The sequence below is a fragment of the Triturus cristatus genome, chromosome 12 (assembly GCF_964204655.1).
Source record: "Triturus cristatus chromosome 12, aTriCri1.1, whole genome shotgun sequence".
In the NCBI taxonomy this organism is placed as follows: domain Eukaryota; kingdom Metazoa; phylum Chordata; class Amphibia; order Caudata; family Salamandridae; genus Triturus; species Triturus cristatus.
In genome coordinates this window covers 538486341-538511402 of record NC_140595.1, presented here as the reverse complement: position 1 = coordinate 538511402, position 25062 = coordinate 538486341, and the positions used below count along the sequence as shown (strand labels likewise).

Here is a 25062-nt window from a genome sequence, read left to right as displayed (position 1 = left end):
ATGCAGTTTGCAAGCAGCTCTGTGATGACAGTTAATAGGTCACTGTGCTAGATTACGATAGTCACTTATGAACTGCACAGTAACACAATATTCTCTGACAAAAGCAATAACCAACTAACCTACGCACATGAAACACTTTTTTTTAAATGCATGGTACACGTTCTTTGCAGTAGGCATATTAACCCTCTGTGCTACATTAGATAAGTCAAAGCTTCCACTGAACAAAACGCTCATCTCTCTCCAGCAGGTACATCAATCACTGAGGTTATCTTGACACTTTTATTGTTGCTGGAAAACTGCTAATTCTACAAGGAACTTTGTTGTGCTTTTAAAATTGCGGCCTGAGGACCCCCTGGGAATGTGTCACGGAACCCTGGGGGTCCACGGACCACAGTTTGGGAAACCCTGTTCTATGGGGTTACTATGTGGGATTAAAATATATAAGTGCGGTGAGTGGGGACCTTATCATCCCGTCGCCGCTGTGAATCAGTGATTGTTAATAGGGGCTCAACATGCCCCCAGTGGTAAGATTGGAGCCCAATATTTAAGGTCCTGACGAATGCCACGTACCCAAGTGGACAATACAGGCAGAAACATGTTGACCCCCTATTAACAATCACTGATTCACAGCGGCGACGGGATGATAAGGTCCCCACTCACCGCACTTATATATTTTAATCCCACATAGTAACCCCATAGAATAAAAATTGTTCAGGTATACTATGATGGTTTTTAAATTCACTCACTCCTTTTTTTGTTTGGCCCCCACTTAGTTTAGAAGTGCATCCCTGTCTTCAGGTGTATGCCCGCCCGCCCTCTATCAAACGCGGTTTTTAGAGGGCGAGGACTGGCAGATGATGAAGCATGACACCTGGTGGTGTGTGATGCCAGTCCGTCAATTTTTGTGATTTGCCCCCACTAAATTGGGCATCTCTTAGACACAACTAGGGACGGTCCTTTCTGTGGTTCATAGCTTTGGTTGGAGGCTGACCGTTCTCTAGTGCCCTAACGCTTCTAGTTCCCTCCCCGGGCCAGACCCTGGGTGTAATTGTGGTTCTTTACACATTAGTCAGTCACTTTTCTTAGTCTCTGGTTTAGCTGAAATATTAATGAAGCAAACCTCATTGAAAAAGACATCTGCCCACCTGTATAATCCACTAATGCTTTGCAGACTTGGACTGTTGATGGTCCCCTTTATTTAAAAAAAAGTTCAATTCACTGTAAAGTAAGAAAATAAGAGACCTTGGCTTATAAACTGCCCATTGTGGTCGTGTACCCTATCATTTCTAGTTCTCGTTGCGATTTCACACCGTATTCAATTTGTGAGATTGGTAGAATATATTAATTGGCAGAATCCAGGAAAGTGGATCTCTGGACAACCTTTTGCCTAGCAAAATAGACCCGCTGTTATAATTGGAACCACCACTTGAAACAAATATAATAAGTGTAGCAACAGCCCGATGAGTTTTAAACTTACCTCACAGGCCAGGCGTTTTTAAATTCAAGCCTTTGTATGTGGAGTCTGCAGTCCCCAAAGAGTGAGATGACCCCAAATATCTACGATTGACTCTAGTTAAAAAAAGAAATCACAAATAGTTTTAAACAGAATTTTTCGAGTCTTTGTCTTACTGATATTATAATTACCCCAAAATTCATACGGATCATTGTTATCTGGATACCATGATCTATACTCATGATAGATTAACAGTATTGGATGTTGTTAATCCCCTACAAAACTACCATGTCTTCAACTACCTTTGAGAAAACATGTTATATTATACTCTCTAAACTCTATGTTCGCATTTTAAACGATGTCAAGTGTTAAACTCAACAACACCAAAGTTAAATTTAAATTTGCTGTTAAAATCTAGATACATATTCCCATTTAAATTAGTATTTCTTATATCTTATGAAGGCTAAAAATGCCCCTTTACGCAATTGCGGGTCACTTACCTATGAATATAGAGTGGGAAACGACCGTCCGTGTTGCTATCCTTGCAGTCCTGCAGTCTTTTATAGCTCTTCACCTATTGTCGCAGGTTGATGACATCACGCTTAACTACTTACACCTGTAGCTGCAGCACCTCCATACCGTCCCATTCTTTTTTTAAGGAAGGGAAGCGGCCATCTTGAAGTGTGTGAATGCTGGGCTGTTAATCTACTCTGCATATGTGACCCTCAATTCTATTCTAAACGTTGTGTTAAATCTTTACCTCTTGTTTGTCCTAACTTGTGGAGTTTCATGTTACTATGTAGTATACGATTGTGCTATCAAACATTGTAAACAGGTCCACCATTTCCATATTTTTCACAGTCAAAAAACCATGGCGGACATTTTGTAGTGTGCGATCGATCGAGGTTGGCTGCCATGGGAATCGTAAAGGTACCCACGGTTTGTGGATTCCCCTGAAGGAGACTGAGATATCAGCCAAAATACAGCTAAATATGGGGGTTTGGGGGAAAAAATGCTGCAGAAGAAAGCGTCTCTTTTCTCCTGCAAATGGCATCAACAAAAGGTTTACAGTGTTAAAATTACCCTCTTCCCAGATTTCAAGAACAGGCAGACTTGAATCAGAAAGCTAATTATGTCAACACAGTTTTGGCATTTTACTGGGACATAGCACATTTTTCCTAATTTTTGTGCTCTCAACTTCCTTCTAGTTAGTGGTATAAGTGAGTGGAAACCCATGGTGGATCCCAGAAAGCTATATATTTCTGAAAAGTAGACAAAATTCGAAGTTTAGCAAGGTTCATATGTGTAGATCCTTCACGGTTTTTCTATAAAAAGTAACAGTTGAAATATAAAAATATTGAAATTGAGTTGAAAAAAAAACAGGCATTTGTGTTTACGTTTTCACCTGTAACTTCTTCTAACTATGGCAGATTTTTTAAAGCAATATACTGTTACGTCCACTGGACCCTTCTGGTTGTGGGGTTATATAGGGCTTCTGGGTTTTTTCAAGAACCTGAGGAATCCAGAGCCAATAACTGAGCTTCATTTTGCAATGGTTTTACATTGTGTACCGGGTATTCAGCAATTAATTTGCTAAAATATAAAAAGTGAAAAATAGATGTCAAGCAAACCTATATATTTCCGAAATGGGCAAGCTATTTTACCTGCAGGTCTAGTAACATTTGTATGATTTTTCAAGACCAGTGTAGGACGGAGCTCAGGGTGGGAACGACCGCCCCAGGGCACAGCCGGAGCTTCTGAACCCAGCCATACAGGTGAGGCCTCTCTGGGCCCGCGGGACCCCGTGCCGGGCACTTGGACACGAGGCGGGTGGCAGGATGGGAGCTCCTACTCCAGGGCCCACCGGAGCCCTGGCTCCAGGCCTGGTCCATGCTTCTGAACCCAGCCAAGCAGGAGAAGCCTCCCGGGCAAGTGGGACCCCTATCCTGGGCCTCTTGCAACACGGCAGGCTAGAGGACAACGCCCCGGACTGGGATGCCCACTCCAGCCCCCAGCAGGGCAGCATCAACTTTATGACACTGCGGGCCAGGGAAGGGAGCCCTGTGGAGCTTGCAGACATGTGCCTGCTGGCTCCGTGAACCTGTGGAACCCAGTCTTATCTGCTCTGTGGCTCAGAAGCCCTGACCGGGGCCACAGTCAAGTGTTTCCAACCAAGCAACCCAAAGCCACCTAATAGGCCCAACTATGCCTGATTTACCAGAGTCCGGTCTGGACCATCTCTGGGCCGCCCTGTCTGTGACCGTGGATCCCATTTCCCCCCGCCGTGTGCTTGGCGGCAAGGAGGGCTGGCGCATGGAGCCTGGGCCCCACCTGAACACTGACCAAGGGCGTGACCACAGCCTCCCTCCCTTCCAGAGAAGGGAGGAGAGGGCTCCCCAGGCCTGCAGCTTCCCCATTTGCCAGGCCCCACTCGTTCTTAGGATGAATGGTAAGCCTTGCACTGGGCCTGCCGACGGTACCTTCTGGGTGGCACAGGACATAATTGACTGTCGCTGTCATTCAAGAACAGGCCCAGGCATCTGCTGAGAGCTTCTCAGAGCTCTCTCTGGCTTCTGTTCCACCTCAGCATCCCGGTGGGGGAGCAAGAGAGTCCTCCCTGGTCTGCAGCCACCCTGCTGTGGGTAGTGACTGTACTATGGGCTCAGGGTGCTGCCTTGGGTGGGTACCCATCTACCTTCCTGGAGCCCGGGCCTGGGAGCCAAGGAGGGTTAAACCCATCCCACATCCTCTCTCCATGGACCTGCCTGGGAAGCCCTTTTTCCTCGACTAATAATCCCGCATGAAGTGGGGGCTTACAGAACCCTGGTTGGCCAAAGTTGGACTCAGCCCTGTCGGCTGGCCATCTGGTCGGCCAGCCCAGTGGCTAGATGGCACAGGACCCAGGCCCCAGTCACACAGCAGTGTGCACTCTGAGGCCAGAGCTCTGGAGGCCCCTTTCTGGGGCTACTTGCCTCCCAGTGACTGGTGCGGCCGTCTGGTCGCCCTACTGATTTGCAAGGGTTCGTGCCCCTGTCCCTGCACCCCACAGCACAGGGGGGAGGCTCCCCACATCAGATGGCAAGTGGTGGAGGTGGCCTCTTGCAGGCCCACAAAACCCTCCACGTCCCTCCCACTGGCCTGGCGGTAGAGGGACACCTGGGTGTGGTGGTAGGGGGGGCAGCAGGCACCCATGGACGAAGTGAAAAGCTTGGCTGAGTGTATGACTTTTAGTACATTGCAGCAAGGCAGCTGCTCTGCTACTTATGAAATCCTGACCCAGAATCAGGTTGTCTACAAATCATTTGGCACGGGGTGCCCCACAAACATGCGGTGCACTAAGGGCAATGGACGTGGCCCCCTTCCGGATGGAGCGTCTGAACCCGGCAAAGCAGGGGAAGCCTCCCTGGGCCTGATGGACCTTCATCCTGGGCAATGCGGGAGGTCAAAGGAGAGAACCCAGGGTAGGACTGCCCAACCCAGGGCCCTGTCGGAGCTACTGGACCCAGCCGCGCCTCAGAGGCCTCCCGGGCTCACGGGACACATCCTGGGTGCTTTACCCGCTGGGGCCCCGGTCAGCGCTTCTAGACCCGGCCAAGCAGGAAAAGCCTCCCCGGGCCCGATGGAAAATCGTCCCAGGCCCTTCGCAGTGCATCAGGCTGGAGGACAGAGCCCAAGACGGGGTTCTCAGCCTGGAGCCTGGTCAGAGCTCCTTAATCTGGCCACACAGGGTAGGCCTCCCTGGGCCCACGGAACCCCGTAGTGGGCACTTTGCCACACAGCAATCGGGGGGACAAAGCCCAGGATGGGCCTTCCACCCGGGGGCCCTGTCAGAGCTTCTGAACCCGGCAAAGCAGGGGATGCCTACCTGGGCCTGATAGACCCCAATCTCAGGCCCTTTGCAGTATGGCCGGCTGGAGGACAGATCCAGGATGGGGGCTCCCACCCCAGGGCCCGCCGGGGACCTAGTCAGAGCTTCTGAACCCAGCCAAGCAAGTGAAGCCTCCCCGGGCCCACACAATTGGTAATAACACTTGTTCTACTATTCTGTATTCCCTTAGATTTTGGACACTAGCTCAACTGGCACCTAGGGAAACCTAGCCAATCTGTGTATTTTTGAAACTTAGACTCATAGGGCTATCCAGGGTGGGCTGACTTGCATGGCTCTCACCACATTTTATTACCCAGAATCCCTTGCAAACCTTAAACTATTACTGAAAAATAGATTTTCCTCACATTTCTGTGATAGAAAGTTCTTGAATCTGCAAGGAGCCACAATCTTCCTTCCACCTGGCATTCCCCTAAGTCTCCCGATAAAAATGGTACCTCACTTGTCTGGGTAGGCCTAGTACCCGTGACAGGAAATAGCCCAAAATGCAACATGGGCGCAGCACATTTTTCCACCAAAAACTGACACTTTAATTCCAATGAGCGAATCAGCTCATTTCACTTTCAATGTAATGACGTCAGAGCGCCATGTGCGCCGATCGTCATTCTCCTAAAAGAAGAAAAAATACATAAAATTCGTCTGGCGGGAGGGGAAGCTCTTTCCCTGCTCCAGAGGCTGAAAAATAAAAAAGGAAACCCCTCTGCTATAAACAGACTGCCCACTGTGGCGGAGGATGGAACAATTCCGTCCTCCTCACAGAGGGGTTAAAAGGCTAGTTGCTTCAGATAATTCCCATATTAAACCTTTTCCTTGACAGCATAATTGAAATGTGAACATTTATATGTAGGCTTCTGCACCGTCATAATAATTTTCAAATGTTTGCTGCTTCATTGGAAGAATCTGTGTATTTCCCCAAAATGTTTCATGGACCTGCTAAACTACAATTGTACTGTACTGTATTGTATTGCAATATTTATATAGAGCTTACCCCCCCCCCCCCCCTCCCATGTGGGGTGCTGAAGTGCTTGTCTACATGGGTAGTACGCTACACTGTGTAGTATGTTTGATTGGAAGTGTGTTGTCTTTGTATTGTTCCTGTGTGGGAAGTTTTTCCATGTTATGATTGAGGACCACCTAGGTCGGTTATTGTGTCATGGGATGCAGCGTTTAGCAGTGTGATGGATGAAGAAGTGTGAGAGACAGTCGGGCAGTTTATGGTTTTCAGTGAGCTGGTAGCTTTGATTAGCTCTACAGGCCCCTTTTTAGGTTTCAACCTACCAGACAGTGTAACTGTCTGCATTTCCTAAAGACATCATGGGGACTTTCAGAAAGTTGACCTAGGAATGTGTTGTGCCTGTTGCTTGCTATTGGCTTTGTGGTTTGTTACTCACGTTTTCTTGCTTTCCATTCGCTGGCTTTACTTGCTTTAGGCTGTCCAGGTTCAGTTCATCCCTCCGTTGTCTAAACCATATTTATGGTATTCTTCCACAAATTCCTTATCTCTAAATAGGACTTTAAATCTAAATGACAGGCACTGTGTTATCCTTCCGAGTGCTCCCTTTCTGTATACAGGCATGTAAACCTTGTTTTTACCTCGTCACATTTGCTATGCATTCAAAGACCGAGGTCAAATGACAGGCGCTGTCTTACAAGGGCGTTTGTTTACTTTCTTTCTCTGACTTCAAAGTGAGAGGATTTATGTGACAATCTTGCTGGATAGGTAGGACAGAGTCTTTTTCTAGCACACAACAACATTTAAATGAACTTTGTATGAGGGAGCAAGAACAGAGCTTGCATGCAGCCTAGTGCCAGTAGGTGCGCTGAAACAGATGTTACAAGCAACTGGCAATGAACCACTAATCCTTAGCGCAGCCACAGCGTTCACATGTAGTAGGCAAAATCCACCAGCATATCAGACCCCAAGAAAAGCCAGTGAGCTTACACAGAAAAAATACATAGCCACTAATGCTGAATAAGCAGAAGGCATCCACCGAGTTTGCGAGGAGAAGCTAATGGACTACAGGTGCTTTATTACTAGAGAGAGTGGGTGCAACTCGTTGGTAATCTGCTGAGAGGCGTATAAGATGCAGGTGCAGGAGGCTCACCTCAGGTACATCAGTCCAAAACCTCTCCACCCTAACATGGGAGTTGTCTTGTATTAGTTTCAAAGAGCCATGCCAGGCGTAATGGGTGCACTTGCATTTAAAGTCATGGTAAAAGTAGTCTTAACATGCGCCCTGTCATCATCGCTGTACTAGCACCTCTCATAAAGAAGATGACAAAAACAAGGGGGCATAAGGCTACTCACATCTGGAAGTAGGGGTGTGGAGGGTGCTGCAGCACCTCCATACATCTCTGATCAACTTCAGATTGAGAATTAACAATAACACGGCCAACAAACTGTCCTGACATGCACCTTTGTGTGACTAAGTGTTGCTAATTATGTAAGCATGGGTCACTGTATTTAGCATTCCTTTCTGCCTATTTCCTGTACTTTGTAATTTTCACTAGTTTTACTCTTTCTAGGGTATAGGTGAGCGGAGAAGGTCACAGTATTTCAGAGATTTGCTAGCACAAACAAAGACTTGCTTGCTTTTACAAAGCAAGTCAGGTGATATCACTGCCAGCACCCTCACTCTGAAAATTGTTCCCGCACCACTCTGTGCATTGAACACATCCCTGACGAAAAGTGCCAAGTAACAAGCTTCACACCAGCTCATATGAGATGGTGGAAGCTGGCCATGAGTGGCAAGGACGCCCCTGCACTCAGGCGCCAGGGCCTTAGGGTCTTATCCCGAGTCCAAGAGTGATTAATTTATAAGGGGCAGGGTACGATACCAGGAATTCTTGGGTGTTGTCTTCCTAGGACACCTGGCATCTCTTCAGCTGCCATCTTCTCCTTTTGTCTTTATTTATTCTCTGACTCAAAGAGGCTCTACTCTGTGCCACTCTACTGAAATCTACGCCAATGCACTCTACACCACTCTGATCTACTGCTCACCACTGCACTCTACGCCACGCTACTCTACTCTGCACCACTCTACTCTAAACCAGTACACTTTACTATGCAACACTGCATTCTTAGCCGCTCCACTCTACTCTATGCCACTCCACTCTGCAATATTGCACTCTATGCCAATGCACTCTATGCCACTACTCTATACCACTCCACTCTACCCCACTTCACTCTACTCTAAAACAATTTACTCTACACCACTGCACTTTATGCCACTGCACTCTACACCACTCTGCGTCACTGCAATCAATGTTGCGCCTCTCTAGGCCACTCTACTCTATGCCACTGCGCTCTCCCTTGCACCACTATACTCTTCCCTGCACCACTCCACTCTACTCTGAAACAATCTACTCTATGCCACACTGCACCCTACCCCAATGCACTCTATGCCAGTACTCTATACCACTCCTCTCTACCCTTCACCACTCATCTCTACCCTTCACCACTTCACTCTACACCACTTCACTCTACTCTGAAACAATCTACTTTACACCACTGCACTCTCATCCACTCTACGGCACTTCACTCTATGCCTCTGCAGTCTACACTGTGTGACTGTACTCTAAATCACTGCACTCTACGCCAATGTATTCTACACCACCTTACTCATAGCCAATGCACTCTACGCCAATGTATGCTACACCATTTTACCCAAAACCAAGGCACCCTACGCCACTGCCCCTATGCCAGCTACTCTGCACCACTGCACTTTACGCTACTATACTCTACAACATTCTACTCTATGCCACTGCACTCTACGCCACTCTATTATACTGTGCACCACTGTACCCTACACCATTTCACCGCACTCTGTGCCATCCTACTCTACTTTACTGCTCTCTGAACCACTCTACTCTTCACCACTGTATGATCCTGCACTCTGATACTCTACTCTGCATGGCTGCACTCTATGCCATTGCACTCTGCACCACTCAACTATATGCCACTCTACTGCACTCTGCACCATTGCACTCTACGCCTCTGCACTCTACCCTGCACTACTCCAATCTATGCCACTTCACTCTGCACCACTGCACTCTATTGCACTCTATGCCACTGCATTCTACTTTGTACCGCTCTACTCTATCCCACTGCACTCTATACTACTCTATGTCACTGCACTCTATGCCAATGCATTCTACACCACTTTATCCAAAACCAATGCACTCTATGTGGATCTACTCTGCACCACTGTACTTTACACCACTAAACTCTAGGCCGCTTTACTCCACTCCATTCTATGACACTCCACTCCACGATATTAGCCTACATGATGCTCTACTCCATAAAACTCTGCTCCACTGACACTCTACAGCAGTCTATGCCATTCTATGACACTACTCCACTCTAAGACGCACTACTCAACTCCCTCTGTGCCACTTTATTCCACTCTATTTTATGACAACACTACTCCAATCTACGGCAATCTACTCCACACCCTCTACGCCGCTCCACTCTGCTTTACACACCCTCCATGACACTATGCCACTCCCCTCTACGACACTCTACTCTGACACTGTAATCCACTCTACGCCACTCAACGCTATGCCCTTCCACTCTATGACACGCTACTCCCTCCTCAACATTGTACACTACTCCATGAAACTCCACTTCTCTTCTCGCCACGACACTCAACTCTACTGTACGCCACTCCACGCCACTCAAAACGGTCCACTCTACTCCACTTTACGACACTCTTCTTTACCCCACTAACTTTTAGCCATGCTGAAGAGCAGCCACTCTGGTGTACAACATTGCTAAAACATATTGGCAAAGCCAATAGCTCTTGCATGGGTAAGACCTGTTGGGTTTGCCAATGTTTGTTGTATTTCTTTTGTTCGAAGTTCACTTAGCTGGTTACTGTACTGGGTTGTCCGTTTTGAGATATTTTGTTAAAGTTTATAGTCCTGAGCACAATGTCAAAATATTTCAGGACAGGCTGGCATATTAAATGATAACCTATCATACATGAGCACATTATCTACATGTGCCCACATATTCACACCACCAAAAGTACGAGATAATCCACTAGCTTTGTTCATGTCACAAGACATATAGTTTAAAACCCTCACCCATCATCCAAATCCGTCACCAAACTTTTTCCATACTCAGTCTCCAGACTCTGTGACACTCATCTGAACAATCATCCACTAATTGAAACTTGCGAAGACACATACTCAGATACTCAGTTATTCTCTTACATACCAATGAATCCATACACTTATCTTCTTATTCAGCCTGGCACTCAATAACAAACAGTAGCTGCTGCTACCGGACGGGGGTGTTGAGGCGGGGGGGAAATTAAGAAAAAAAAAAACACTTACCTTGGAACGGCCAACTGCCGCCTCTCCTGCATCCTCTTCCTTCTTCCCGTCTCCAGTCCCGGCCGCAGCAAGAAGCACCCAGGCACACAGGCTACCCTGAGCCAATCACAATGCTGCAGTGCAGCGTTGTGATTGGTCCGAGTGCCGTGGTTCGGCGCTCAGATGGGGAAAGGGTGCCTGTGCATGTTTCCCACCAGGCTGTGCATTACAGCCTGGTGGGAAACATGCAAAGTGCGCATGAACTGTTTGGCTGGCCCAAGAGGGCCGGGAAACAGTCAGGCGCACTTAGGCAGTGCAAGCCACTCCTCCCCTGCTCTGGCCAGCCCTGCCCAACATTCGACAAGGCCACTGACTGCATGCAAAAGGAGAAATAAAATGTTAATAACTATACGTTATTGTCATTTTCTTTTTTCTTTTGCGCAGTGCGCCTTAGCTGAGGAGCCACCACTGATTATACACATACCAGAACACTTATGTCCTCTCTGACCATCAGAAACTTGCTCTCTCAGTTCTCACGCAGTCACTTACATTCTAACTCACCGACAATTTCAATTGTACAACTGTTATAATATTGAAATGAAATTTCCAAAATAAACAGAGTTTTTGATTGTAGTAACTGTGTTGTATTGGTGTGGCCCAAAAGAAAAAGCATTTCAAGATGGCCACCATCTTGGATTGTTTTATCTCTAAACCGTTTGAAAAACTATTCCAAGATGCCCTCCTGTGAGTGTACAAGCACAGCAACCAACTGGGAAAGTAAAACAGAAAGAAGAAAACATTGGCAAAGCCACTAAGCGTAAGTCCTGATGCGACAGGCGAGACCTATTGGTTTTTACCAATGCTTGTTCTTTAACATAAGCCCTATAACCTTGTGCTTGGACTTGGCTTTTCTTTTAGTATAACTGCGCAATGCAGCGCAAACCCAGCTTGAAAGCAGTGGATTGCTGAATAGTGGTCAAGAGCCCAGTGGTACAATTTAAGCTTGTTTATGTTATGTTATGTTATGTTATAGGTTTGTTGAGCGCGTCAGCTGCCCCAGCAACGGGGCGTCCCGGCGCTAAGAACCATAGCACAACCTACTGGGGGGGGGGGAGGGGGGGGAGAGTATAGACTACATGAGAGGGAAGAGGTGAGTTTTTATTGCTTTGTGAAAAGCTGACAGATTGTCAAGGCGGCGGATGTGGAGGGGCAGGGAATTCCATAATTTTGCTCCCAAAAGTCTAAAGGAGCGACCCCCGATACGGCAGAGCTTCGTGCGGGGGACCACTACTAAGTGTTGGCCCATGGAACGAAGATTGCGTTGGGGGGTGTAAGGTGTTAGCAGCGATCGGAGAAGTACGGGACCATCAGTTTTAAGGATTTTGAAAGCAATGGTAAGTGCCTTAAATTGAATACGGGCTTCCACCGGGAGCCAGTGAAGTCTTTGTAAGCTGGCTCTAGCAGAGCACCTTCTGGGAAGGCCTATAATTGCTCTTGCCGCTGAATTCTGAATTCGCTGAAACCTGGTTGTTTCGGCTTTGTTAGCGCCTAATAATAGGACGCTCGCATCGTCCAACCGGGCAAGGATGGTGGATTGGACAATAAGCTGCCGTGTTTTGGAGTCAAAGAAGCCTAGAATGGGATTAAGGCTTCTCAGCAGCCCAATGCATGTGGCTGCTACTTTTTTAGTGTGAGTTTGGTAGTTCAGCGAGGAGTCTAGCCATACTCCTAGGTTTTTGACCAGAGATTTGGGAGGGGGGATGGGGCCCAATAAGGGGGGCCACCAGTGATCATTCCAACAACTGGTACTCTTGCCCAGGAGTAGCACCTCGGTTTTCCCTGCATTCAGTTGTAGGCAGTTTGCAGTCATCCAGTTAGCGATAGCAGCCAACCCATCCCTAAATCTTGTAGCGGAGACCGAGGGCATATCAGTAAGGGTAATTACCAGCTGTGTGTCGTCGGCGTACGACACCAGCGTGAGATCCCATTCTTTGGCCACTGCCGCAAGGGGCTGCATATACAAATTAAAAAGGGATGGACTGAGGGCAGAGCCCTGCGGGACTCCTTGGCCGACCGCATGTGATTGGGAGATAAATGGGGGGGCTGACACGCGAAAGGATCTGCTCGTGAGGAACGAACGGAACCACTCGAGTGCCAGATCACTGGTCCCAATGCTTTCCAAGCGACTCAGTAGGATATTATGGGAGACCGTGTCAAAGGCTGCGCTGAGATCGAGCAATATCAGCGCAGCACTCTGACCGGTGTCCATAATCCTTCGGAGGTGTTCAGTGGTGGACAGAAGGGCGGACTCCGTACTATGTCCAGGCCTAAACCCGTGTTGGGAGGGGTCCAAGATGTTATTTTTGGCCATATGGTCAGTGAGTACGGTGTTTGCATGGGCTTCTGCTAATTTGGACACCCAAGGGAGCAAGGAGACGGGCCTGTAGTTCTCCGGCTTAGTGGGGTCTAGATTGGGTTTTTTAATAATGGGGGTGACCCAGGCCTGTTTCCAACATGTGGGTACGGTGGCCGATGAAAAGGAGAGATTAAGGAGCGAGGCCAAGGAGGGAAGAAAGAAGTCCAGGGCTCCTAGAAAATGGGCTGGTCTCATGGGGTCTGAAGGGGCGCCGGTTTTCACTTTCCTGCAGAGTTTAGCTAGGTCTTCAAGAGTGATAGCTGGCAGATAGGTGAGCTTGGGACCTTTAAATGAGAAATTGGGGGAACTAGTGTGGTCAGAAGGGATGTGTGAAAAGGTGTTATAGATCTTCCTCACCTTTTCAGTAAAGAAAGTGGTGAGGTCCTCGCATTGCTGAGTGGAGGAAATACACGAGGCAAGGTTGCCACTGTTTTGTAGTTTTTGGACCAGTTTAAAAATTGTTTTCGTGGGGTTGGAGCTGGAGTCGATTTCCTTGGCATAGAAGGATGCGCGAGCAGTGCGTATAGCTTTATGATATGACTTGAGTGTGGCCTAATAAAGAGCTTTGTCCTTGTCCCTATAGTCTTTCCTCCACTGACTTTCCGCTCTTTTGCATTCCTTTCTAAGAATTTTCAAGTTCTTGTTATACCATGGGTTAGAGGGGGTGCTCCGTCCTCTAGTCCATTTGGCAGGTATGATAGTGTTGAGTCCTTTGGTGACCCAATCTTGAAAGGCGGCATATGATGTGTTAATGTCATTTGTGATCTCAAAGTTGGGTTCTCCTAAGCTGGCAGGAAAATCCATATTCTGGAGTTTATGCCAGGGCCGTTTAAGACAGGAGGCGGAGGACGCCCTGTTAGATTGAATAGCGGCCGGTATCACAAATGTGACAAGGAAGTGGTCAGTCCATCCCATGGGTTTAGGAGGATCTGCTCTGGCTTCCGGAATATTAGTGAAGACCGGATCGAGTAGGTGACCAGCAGAGTGAGTAGGGAGTTGTATCAGAGGGGTCAGCTGCAAGGCAGTCAGGTCCGCTAGGAGATTACTGATGGTTGGATCCGAGATGGAATCAAAATGGAGGTTTAAGTCCCCTAGGATCGTGAAATTAGCGGAGCGTGCAACCAGAGCATGGGCTATCTCTAGAAATTCCTCTGTGAATTTAGAGGTGGGCCCCGGGGGTCTATAGATAAAAAGGCCAGAGAAGGAAAAATGAGGGCTAGTGGTGATTTTAACACGTGCGCACTCGCAGCCCGTAATATCTTCCTTTACAAATGAACAAGTGTAAGATGTTCTATAGATGGCGGCAATGCCACCACCCCTAGAGTCTCTATTAATGGCGGACATAGAGAATCCATCTGGTAGCGTAAGATTCGGGATGCTAGTTAGTTCATCCTTGAGCCAGGTTTCACTCAAGAACAGTATGTCTGGGTTCTCGTCTGTCAATAACGTAAATACCTCAGAATGGTGCTTAACCAGGGATCTGACATTAAGCTGAGAGATTGTGAGCGAGGAGTAGTTCCTTCCGATGGCTCTGTGTCGGGGCAGTCGTGGTTCAGATATAATTAAGTTACAGGACTTACACTGAAGAGCAGTCTGACCCATGCAGCCCTCTAGCTTGTGACAGCGTAGGCGTGGGTTAAGTGCTAGGAGTTGATTTTTATCATAGCAGTGTGCCGTCCGAGTTTTCTGAGCAGGGGGACTGACGAGAGGCGATGACTTGGCGATGACGGGCGCAGACGGGCTTGCCTTAGGCGTGCCTTCGGTGCGCAGACGGCGCGCCCGCTGCGCCCGTCCGCTGTGCGTACGGTAAAGACACATACTTTTATGGGAAGGGAGGAAGGGGCGTGGCCTCCAAGTGGGCGTGGCCTATCTGCACGCCGGTAATGGCGCCGTGGTTGTTTGCGAGTCCGCTGACAGCGCAGGGGCAGCTGTGCGGTGTGCTTAGGACCAAGTCCTGTGAAGCCAGGTGAGTCAGTGCTTCTAAAAACAACAGTTTATCCACAAGTGACACACAACGATGTAAAAACAGATTAGAGACAGTCTCCCGGCTTTCCGCCTCAGGAGGTAAGAAGGTTCTGGCAGGCGACGCTAGTAGTCAGCGTTAAATACCTGCTCGGGAAGGGGGCGTGGCCACCAAGTGGGCGTGGCCTATCTGCACGCCGGTAATGGCGCCGTGGTTGTTTGCGAGTCCGCTGACAGCGCAGGGGCAGCTGTGCGGTGTGCTTAGGACCAAGTCCTGTGAAGCCAGGTGAGTCAGTGCTTCTAAAAACAACAGTTTATCCACAAGTGACACACAACGATGTAAAAACAGATTAGAGACAGTCTCCCGGCTTTCCGCCTCAGGAGGTAAGAAGGTTCTGGCAGGCGACGCTAGTAGTCAGCGTTAAATACCTGCTCGGGTAGGGGGCGTGGCCTCCAAGTGGGCGTGGCCTATCTGCACGCCGGTAATGGCGCCGTGGTTGTTTGCGAGTCCGCTGACAGCGCAGGGGCAGCTGTGCGGTGTGCTTAGGACCAAGTCCTGTGAAGCCAGGTGAGTCAGTGCTTCTAAAAACAACAGTTTATCCACAAGTGACACACAACGATGTAAAAACAGATTAGAGACAGTCTCCCGGCTTTCCGCCTCAGGAGGTAAGAAGGTTCTGGCAGGCGACGCTAGTAGTCAGCGTTAAATACCTGCTCGGGAAGGGGGCGTGGCCTCCAAGTGGGCGTGGCCTATCTGCACGCCGGTAATGGCGCCGTGGTTGTTTGCGAGTCCGCTGACAGCGCAGGGGCAGCTGTGCGGTGTGCTTAGGACCAAGTCCTGTGAAGCCAGGTGAGTCAGTGCTTCTAAAAACAACAGTTTATCCACAAGTGACACACAACGATGTAAAAACAGATTAGAGACAGTCTCCTGGCTTTCCGCCTCAGGAGGTAAGAAGGTTCACAGGTTTTACACTGTGAAATGAGAAGTATAGGTTCTTGTGGTGCTATAATACCTCCTGACTGTTGGGAGTTCACAGGATAGCAAAGCCTCTTCAGTTTGAACCCAACCAATCAAAACAGCATGTAGTCATTTTCACCTGAGAGCTGAACTGAGACAACAAATGCACTGTATTGTAATATGTAGGGGTGAAGCAATGGCTGTCAGATCTTAGCAGTCTCGTTGCCCCTCAGTGAGCTGTAAATACAGATAAGAAAAATATAGTATTTCTTTAGATTTGAGTATTTGTACAACTCCATCTACATTTTTGTTGAATTGATGGGTTCCTTTTTTGTCTTTTTATAGGCTTTTCTGGACATTTTCACTAGATCGCTACATTACGAATATGCTTCCAGCGGAATCTTCTTTCAATGTATAACACCTTACTTTATTGCAACTAATATGACGTCCTTCAGCAGCAGGCTGCACAATTCACCCTGGTTGGTACCTTCTGATGATGTATTTTGCCGCCATGCCGTGTCAACAATTGGGTTATCCACAAGGACTGCAGGCTATTGGATCCACCACTTGACGGTAACCTAGGGTTTTCTATACTACTTCAATTCATAAGGGCGTAATTGCAATGTATTCCCATGCAGAATAGCCACACCCAGAATCTCCTTTACATAACTCTCATTTGTAAAGCTTATTATGGTTTCTATTCTGATGCTGGCTGGAGAGGGAGGTGGACATATGTGGCATCAGAGAATGGGTGCTACATTATTCATGTTATTCTGTCATGTGGAAAAACAGTAAAACTGTGAAATTTGCCATTCCTGAGTAAAATGAGATGGTGTAGAGCTTTGCAATGGTGGATTAGCAGAATACTTGATTTTGTGGTAGAATATATATATATATATATATATATATATATATATATATATATATGTTGGAAGGCGGACCCCGAGGAGTCGGTGTGACCACCAAGGGGGGCCCTCTCACTGCACGAAGTAGCCGAGCGCTGCCGAGAAGTCTCCTGAGAGATCCTTCTCCTATTACGTACTCGCACAGTAACACCACCACACAGGACTCAAGGAGGTTGTCTTTACGACAAGCAATTCTTTATCATCAATAAAAGTTACGAGTTCAATATTTACACCAAGGGATCGAGGGATCCACCAAAAGTCTCAATGTCTCTTTGGAAGGGTAGGGGTAGCGGGACAGTCTTTGGCGGGAATGCGGTACGAGGGTACCTGGGGCCCAGTTCTTATCCTCAAGCTGGAGGACCTCCGATCTCGGAGGGGTCGAGCCGCGACGGCGTCAGCAGGGCTCTGGCGTACAGTTCGTGGAGAGCCGCGATTCAATCAGCAGGGCTCTCAAGATGGTTTCTGCTCAGCTCGAGCCGCGACGTCGTCAGCAGGGCTCCGAGGAAGGTTTCAGCGAGGTTGGGCCGCGACAGCGTCAGCAGGGCTCCGATGTTCCAGGTGGTTCAGAAAGAGTTCACAAGAAGGAGCCGCGACGCAGTCAGCAGGGCTCGTGATGGTTCCGACAAGAGTTCTCCTCCGCAGGGTCAGCCGCGATTCAATCAGCAGGGCTCTCGACTCCGGGATACAACTGCCGAGCTGTGGTGGGGTCGCCCCAGATATAGGTCTGGAGCCCTTTGATGTCCGGACCTATGCGCCCGAGGGGGCGGAGTGGCCGGATGGAGGTGGCCAGACGCCCAGCAGGAGAGGCGCCAGGCCCATGGGAGTTGCAGGGCGATCACACCTCGAGAGGGGAGGACAGTTGGGGGTCCCATCGATACTGTCCTCCGCCGGGGCGATGAATGGTTCCTGCGGCACCCCCCTGGCTAGGTTGCGGTGCCTCGATGTCGGGGCTTCGCTGGGGTCGAGGCCGGGTTGAGCGGGGTCGCGCCGGCTGGTGCACGGTGTGACGTGGATGCCAACAAGATGGCGGAGCCACGAGGAGTATGCGGCCACGTGCAGCTCCTTGGTGCAGTTCAGACGGGTGGCCCGTGACGGCCGGGGCGGGGAACGGGCACAATCCAGGGGGTTCAGGACCACGCCACGAGGCCGGGTCCAACAGGCGTCCCCCCCAGCCGAAGGCATGGAGAGTCACCCATCTCCTTGGGGATTCTCCTCGTCGAGGCGGAAGAAGCGGGACAGGCCGTCGGCGTTGGCGTGGTCATTGCCGGGCCGGTGTTCGACGTCAAAGTCCATCCCTTGTAGCGAGATGGACCATCGCAGCAGCTTGGGGTTCTCGCCCCGCATTCGCATTAACCATTGCAAGGGCCGGTGGTCGGTCTGGACCCGGAAGTGGGTGCCAAAGAGGTAGGGCCGGAGCTTCTTGAGGGCCCACACCACAGCGAAGGCCTCACGCTCAATAGTGCTCCAGCGTTGCTCTCGGGGCAGTAGTCGTCGGCTGATGAAGGCCACTGGTCGGTCGAGCCCCTTTTCGTCGGCTTGGGATAGGACGGCCCCGATCCCATACTCGGAGGCGTCCGTCTGTACCACGAACTCCTTCTGGTAGTCCGGGGCCTGCAGCACCGGAGCAGTACACATGGCTGTTTTTAGGGTGTCGAAGGCTGTTTGGCAGCGGGGTGTCCAGTGTACCTTCTTGGGCTGCTTTTTGGACGTTAACTCTGTGAGGGGGCCAACAATGCTCCCATAGTCCCGGATAAACCGCCGGTAGTATCCGGTGAGGCCCAGGAAGGCCCGGACAGCGGTCTGGGTAGTGGGGGGTTCCCAGGTCTGGATGGCCTCTATCTTCGCTTGGAGGGGGGCCACCTGCCCGCTCCCCACTTGATGGCCCAGGTAGGTCACGGATCCGTGGCCGATTTGACATTTGCTGGCCTTGATTGTGAGCCCGGCCTGCTGGAGGGCGGCCAGGACGGCCTTCAGGTGAAGGAGGTGCTCGGCCCAGTGGTTGCTGTACACGGCAATGTCATCTAAGTAGGCCGCGCTGAAGGCCTCAAGCCCGGCCAAAACCTTGTTCACCAGTCTTTGGAAGGTGGCCGGGGCGTTCTTCATTCCGAAGGGCATCACCCGAAAGTGGTAATGCCCATCCGGAGTCGAAAAGGCGGATCTTTCTTGGGCACCGGGGGTGAGCTGGATTTGCCAGTACCCGGCGGTGAGGTCCAGCGTGCTCAAGTAGCGAGCGGCCCCTAGGCGGTCGATGAGTTCGTCGGCCCGGGGTATCGGGTGTGCGTCTGTCTTGGTTACGGTATTCAGGGCTCGGTAGTCCACGCAGAATCGCAACTCCGGGGGGTGACCGGGAGCTGCGGCCTTGGGCACCAGGACGACAGGGCTGGCCCACGGGCTGTCGGAAGGCTCGATGACCCCCAGGGCCAGCATCTTCGCTACTTCGGCCTGGATGCAGGCCCGCACTCGGTCAGGCACCCGGTAGGCTCTGTGTCGTATGGGGGGGCTCTCCCCGGTGTCGACGTCGTGGACGCACCAGTGAGTCACCCCCGGGGTGAGAGAGAAGAGGGCTGCGTAGTCCCGCAGTAATTGCTGGCAGTCGTTGCGCTGTTCCGGGGTCAGGGACGAGGCGAGTTGGACCCCTTCGATCGATCCATCGTGAATGTCGGATTGCAAGAGGTCGGGCAAGGGCTCGGAGTCGTCCTCGCCCCCCTCGTCGGTCGCCAGCAGCAGGCTCAGTTCAGTCCGGGCGAAGTGGGGTTTTAGCCTGTTAGCATGTAGGACCCGGAGGGGGTTCCGGGGGGACTCCAGATCGACCAGGTAGGTGACGGGACTTTTCTTCTCCACCACCTGGAAGGGCCCAGTCCACTTGTCCTGGAGGGCGCCGGGTTCGACCGGGGCCATGACCCATACTTTCTGACCTGGCTCGAATTCTACAGTAGAGGTGTTGCGATCGTACCACCGCTTCATGTCCTCCTGGCTGGCCTCGAGGTTGGCTTCGGCCATGGCTCGGAACTTGCGGGTCTGGTTTCGGAGGGTCAGGAGGTATCGGTAGACGTCAGGAGGGGCGCCTCGGGGCTTCATCTCCCAGCCCTCCTTGACCAGGCTGAGCGGTCCGCGGACCGGGTGGCCATACAATAGTTCAAACGGGCTGAACCCCAGGGACTTCTGCGGGACCTCCCGATAGGCAAACAGGAGGCAGGGCAGCAGGACATCCCATTTCCGCCTGAGGGGTTCTTCCAGGCCCTGGATCATCCCTTTTAAGGTTCGGTTGAACCGCTCAACCAGTCCGTTCCCCTGAGGGTGATAGGGGGTCGTGAACTTGTATGTGACCCCGCACTGTTGCCACAGGGACCGCATGTACCTGGAGATAAAGTTCGTGCCGCGGTCGCTCACCACTTCGCTGGGGAATCCCACTCGGGAGAAGATCCCCATCAAGGCCCGGCCTACCACAGGGGCTGTTATAGTTCTTAGCGGGACCGCCTCCGGGTACCTGGTGGCGTGGTCCACGAGGACCAGGATGAAGCGGTGGCCCAGGGTGGTTTGGGGGTCCAGGGGTCCCACAATATCGATTCCGACCCGCTCGAACGGGGTGCTGACGGCGGGAAAGGGCTGGAGGGGGGCCTTGACCCGACCCCCCGTCTTTCCGCTGGCTTGGCAGGTCTGGCAGGACCGGCAGTGGTTGTCCCCATCTCTCCGCATCCGGGGCCAGTAGAAGTGGGTCACCAGACGACTGTACGTTTTGTCTTGCCCCAAGTGTCCGGCGAGGGGCACGTCATGGGCCAGGTTGAGAAGGAACTCCCGGAAGCGGAGGGGGACCACCAACACGCGGCTGGCCCCGAGTTCTGCTACTTTCTGTTCACTGTACAACAGGCCCTCGGCCCAGTAGATCCAGTGGGTGCCGGTCTGGTCACCGCTGGCTTGCGCGGTCGCCTGTTGTCGAACCCCTTCGAGAGAGGGACAGGACTGTTGCTCTTGCTGGAACTGCTCTCGGGTGGGGCCCCCTTCGTGTTGCCATTGCGTCAGTTCGGGTAGGGTGCTCGGAGAAGCTATCTCTTCGGGGGAGGATTCGCTGGGCCCAGGGTCGGTGTCCGCCTCCTCCTCGCTGCTGGTGGGAGGGGGTGCGAGCCCCTTGGGTCGGCCGGCCCCGGAGGTCGAGGATGAGCGGGGGGCCTGGGCGGTCATGGACCGGGTGATGGCGCAGGCCCAATCAGCCAGTCCCAACATTCGGAGGTGCTCTCGTCGTTCTACTTGAGCCCAGGGGGAACTTTCCAAGTCGTTCCCCAGGAGGCAGTCGACCGGGGCGTCGTCGCGCACCGTCACCTTCAGCAGGCCCGTCACCCCTCCCCACTCGAAGGGGACCAGGGCCATCTGGCACAGGCTTTCACTGTTGTCGGCCGTCCGTACGGGGCACAGCACATTCGGTAGAATCTGTTCAGGGGTCACCAGGTGGCAGCGGACAGCGGTGATACTGGCGCCCGTGTCGCGAAGGGCTTCGGCCCGTTGTCTGTTGACCGTGACCTGCTGCCGGTACTTCTGGGTGTTGGTTGGGATGGGGGTGCAGGGTACCATCTCTCGGCTACCCAGGCAGACCAGGGACATGGCTGCCGGCTCCCACTCAGTGTTCTCTCGGTCGAGGGCCTCCTCTTCCTCTTCTCCTCCCCCCAAGGCGGCGGCTGTCAGCTGCCGGGGCGGGGGCCCGCCGGCCCCGCTTCTTCGGTTCAGAGGGCATGCCGGATCGCTGGCAAAGTGTCCGGTTTGTTGGCAGCCATAGCAGGTCGCTGGTGGCCGTGGTCCGGGTCGGGCCGGGCCCACCCTTCGAGCTAGGCTCGGGGAGAGATGTGGCTGCGGTGGCCCTCGAGGGGGGCTCCTGGGGGCCCCGGCGGGAGGGTCTCGGTTCCTGTTCGGCCCTCCCCCCCACCGCGCTGGCGTGGGGGTCCGTTGGGGTTCCTCTGGTACTCCCCCATTGAGCTCCGGGGGACCCGGGAGTTGACCCATCGATCGGCCTCGACGGCAAGTTTTCGCGGGTCGGTCATTTTGCTGTCGAGGAGGTGCTGTCTCAGTTCCACGAAGCAATTGTCGACCAGCTGCCCGTAGGTGGTTACTTTGCTTCCTTTGATCCACCCTTCTAGGGCCCGACTGAAAAAGTCCACATATTCCACCCATGTGGTACCCGGGATTTTCTTGCAGTCTCTGAACCGCTGGCGGTACATTTCCGCTGTTAGCCCGTAGCGGGTGAGCAGGGCCTCCTTCATGTGATCGTAGGAGGTCATCACCTCCTCCGGTAGCTGGAGCAGCGTGTCCCGCCCTTCACTCAGGAATCGCCCCCACAGGCCTGCGCCCCAGTCTTTTCGGGGCACCCGATGGGAGGTCATGGCCACCTCGTAGGCCTTAAACCATTGTTGGATGTCGTCATTCTTGTAATACTCCTTGACGACCTCTTTCGGGATATGTACCTTGGCCTCGGGAGGCGGTAGAGTGTCTCTAGTACTGGGGGCGTCGGTCCCTCCGTGCTTGGCCTTGATCTCGAGCTCCTTGAGACTGCGCTCGTGCTCAAGAGTTAGTTTCTTTTCCTCCAACTCCCGGTGTCGTCTCTTCTCTTCTATCTCTTCTTGGAGGCGTAGCTGCTCGAGGGCCAGTTTCTTTTCTGCCAGCTGGAGTTCGCCGTCCAGCCGCAGTCGGGCGAGCTCTAGCTCGTGGCTCCGGACCTTTTCCCGCTCTCGTATTTCTTCTTCGGAGAGGCCGGTTTCTAGGCTCTTTCTTCCTCCGGTTGCCGGAGTCAGTGCGGTTGCTGTGGTCTCCGTCAGGGGCAAGGGCCCTCAGAGCTTTCTGCATCTCTTCTTTGGTACCTAGGCTGGTGGTTGCAATGCCTTTGTCTTTGCAGAACTGTTTTAATTCTTTGTGCGTATATTCTTCCAGCCGTTCGGGCTGGAACTCCATTGTCGCGTTGTTTTCCTGGCTGCTCATGATGCTATTCGTTTGGATGGGTAGCTAGTGGGTACTGGCTGGTACGTACTGCGTTCGGCTCGGATCCCGTCGCTGGCCACCAAATGTTGGAAGGCGGACCCCGAGGAGTCGGTGTGACCACCAAGGGGGGCCCTCTCACTGCACGAAGTAGCCGAGCGCTGCCGAGAAGTCTCCTGAGAGATCCTTCTCCTATTACGTACTCGCACAGTAACACCACCACACAGGACTCAAGGAGGTTGTCTTTACGACAAGCAATTCTTTATCATCAATAAAAGTTACGAGTTCAATATTTACACCAAGGGATCGAGGGATCCACCAAAAGTCTCAATGTCTCTTTGGAAGGGTAGGGGTAGCGGGACAGTCTTTGGCGGGAATGCGGTACGAGGGTACCTGGGGCCCAGTTCTTATCCTCAAGCTGGAGGACCTCCGATCTCGGAGGGGTCGAGCCGCGACGGCGTCAGCAGGGCTCTGGCGTACAGTTCGTGGAGAGCCGCGATTCAATCAGCAGGGCTCTCAAGATGGTTTCTGCTCAGCTCGAGCCGCGACGTCGTCAGCAGGGCTCCGAGGAAGGTTTCAGCGAGGTTGGGCCGCGACAGCGTCAGCAGGGCTCCGATGTTCCAGGTGGTTCAGAAAGAGGTCACAAGAAGGAGCCGCGACGCAGTCAGCAGGGCTCGTGATGGTTCCGACAAGAGTTCTCCTCCGCAGGGTCAGCCGCGAATCAATCAGCAGGGCTCTCGACTCCGGGATACAACTGCTGAGCTGTGGTGGGGTCGCCCCAGATATAGGTCTGGAGCCCTTTGATGTCCGGACCTATGCGCCCGAGGGGGCGGAGTGGCCGGATGGAGGTGGCCAGACGCCCAGCAGGAGAGGCGCCAGGCCCATGGGAGTTGCAGGGCGATCACACCTCGAGAGGGGAGGACAGTTGGGGGTCCCATCGATACTGTCCTCCGCCGGGGCGATGAATGGTTCCTGCGGCACCCCCCTGGCTAGGTTGCGGTGCCTCGATGTCGGAGCTTCGCTGGGGTCGAGGCCGGGTTGAGCGGGGTCGCGCCGGCTGGTGCACGGTGTGACGTGGATGCCAACAAGATGGCGGAGCCACGAGGAGTATGCGGCCACGTGCAGCTCCTTGGTGCAGTTCAGACGGGTGGCCCGTGACGGCCGGGGCGGGGAACGGGCACAATCCAGGGGGTTCAGGACCACGCCACGAGGCCGGGTCCAACAATATATATATATTGTTTTTCAAAGGGCTCTTGCAGCAGAAAAAGCACTCACAGCAGGTAGGTGATTTCCTATAATTTATGCACATTTAGAGGGTGATACAGCATCCGTTCTATTTTCCTGCTAGCCAACGCGTTTCAATGCTGTCTGCATCTTCTTCCTGGGCTAAGGCGAGAAAAGCGGCATGATAAAACGATCAGTCCCGGACTGCCTCCATCTTTAGTAGTATTTGGATGCAGGTGTGTCAGCTTAGTAGCATGTGACTGCCTCGTAGTGCTTTCTGGGACTAGTAGTGATGATATCATTTTTACTCACAGTGAGTTGCGCTTTTAATCCTTTCATTCCGACAGGGTCACAGTGGTAATTGCAAGTCCTCTGTGGCATTTCAAGCACTCCAGTGTGCTCGGTATGAATATATATATATATATATAAATATATGCCTCGCCTTGGGGCAATTGTGGACTTAAATATACATTTATCTATCTATATCTATATTACCTACTGGCGGTCGCCAGTAGGTAGTTATAGTTAGGACCTATTATCCATAGGAAATTCGTAACATTCTTTTCCCAATAACTTTGGCGCCGGATGATGAATCTTTGCCAAATTTTCAAAACTGGTGGGACGCTCTAGTCAGCTCCTATCCTGAAAGTTTGGGGGTCATTTGTCAGGCGGGGCTGAGAAAAAAGGGGGATCCCAAAACGTGTTTTCTCCATGTTATTTCCCGTAGGAACTTTTGGAACAGGCTACAGTCCGAACTGCTGAACAGAATTACACTACATTTTGCAAAAAGGTAGCCCTTGGCTCAGAAAGAGACCTTTTTTTTTAAAATGGTGTAAATCCGTTCAGTAGTTCCTGAGAAACTAAAAAAATAGAGGTTTAGACACGGTTATAGCAAAAACTGCTGAACGGAATTACACCAAATTTGGCAAAAGGGTACTGCTTGGCTCAGAAAGTGACCTTTTTAAAAATGGCATAAATCTG

At 51.7% G+C, this 25062-nt stretch overlaps 1 protein-coding gene across 4 annotated transcripts in view; it reads left to right on the top strand.

Moving 5' to 3' along the window:
- LOC146776239 (inactive hydroxysteroid dehydrogenase-like protein 1) overlaps positions 1 to 25062 on the top strand; it is a 529540-nt gene that overhangs the window by 396535 nt on the left and 107943 nt on the right. For all 4 annotated transcript variants that reach the window (XM_085638277.1, XM_085638278.1, XM_085638276.1 and 1 more), the window contains one exon: positions 16340 to 16567. In XM_085638277.1, the coding sequence (XP_085494403.1) occupies positions 16340 to 16567 (228 nt within the window). The remainder of the gene's footprint in view (positions 1 to 16339; positions 16568 to 25062) is intronic.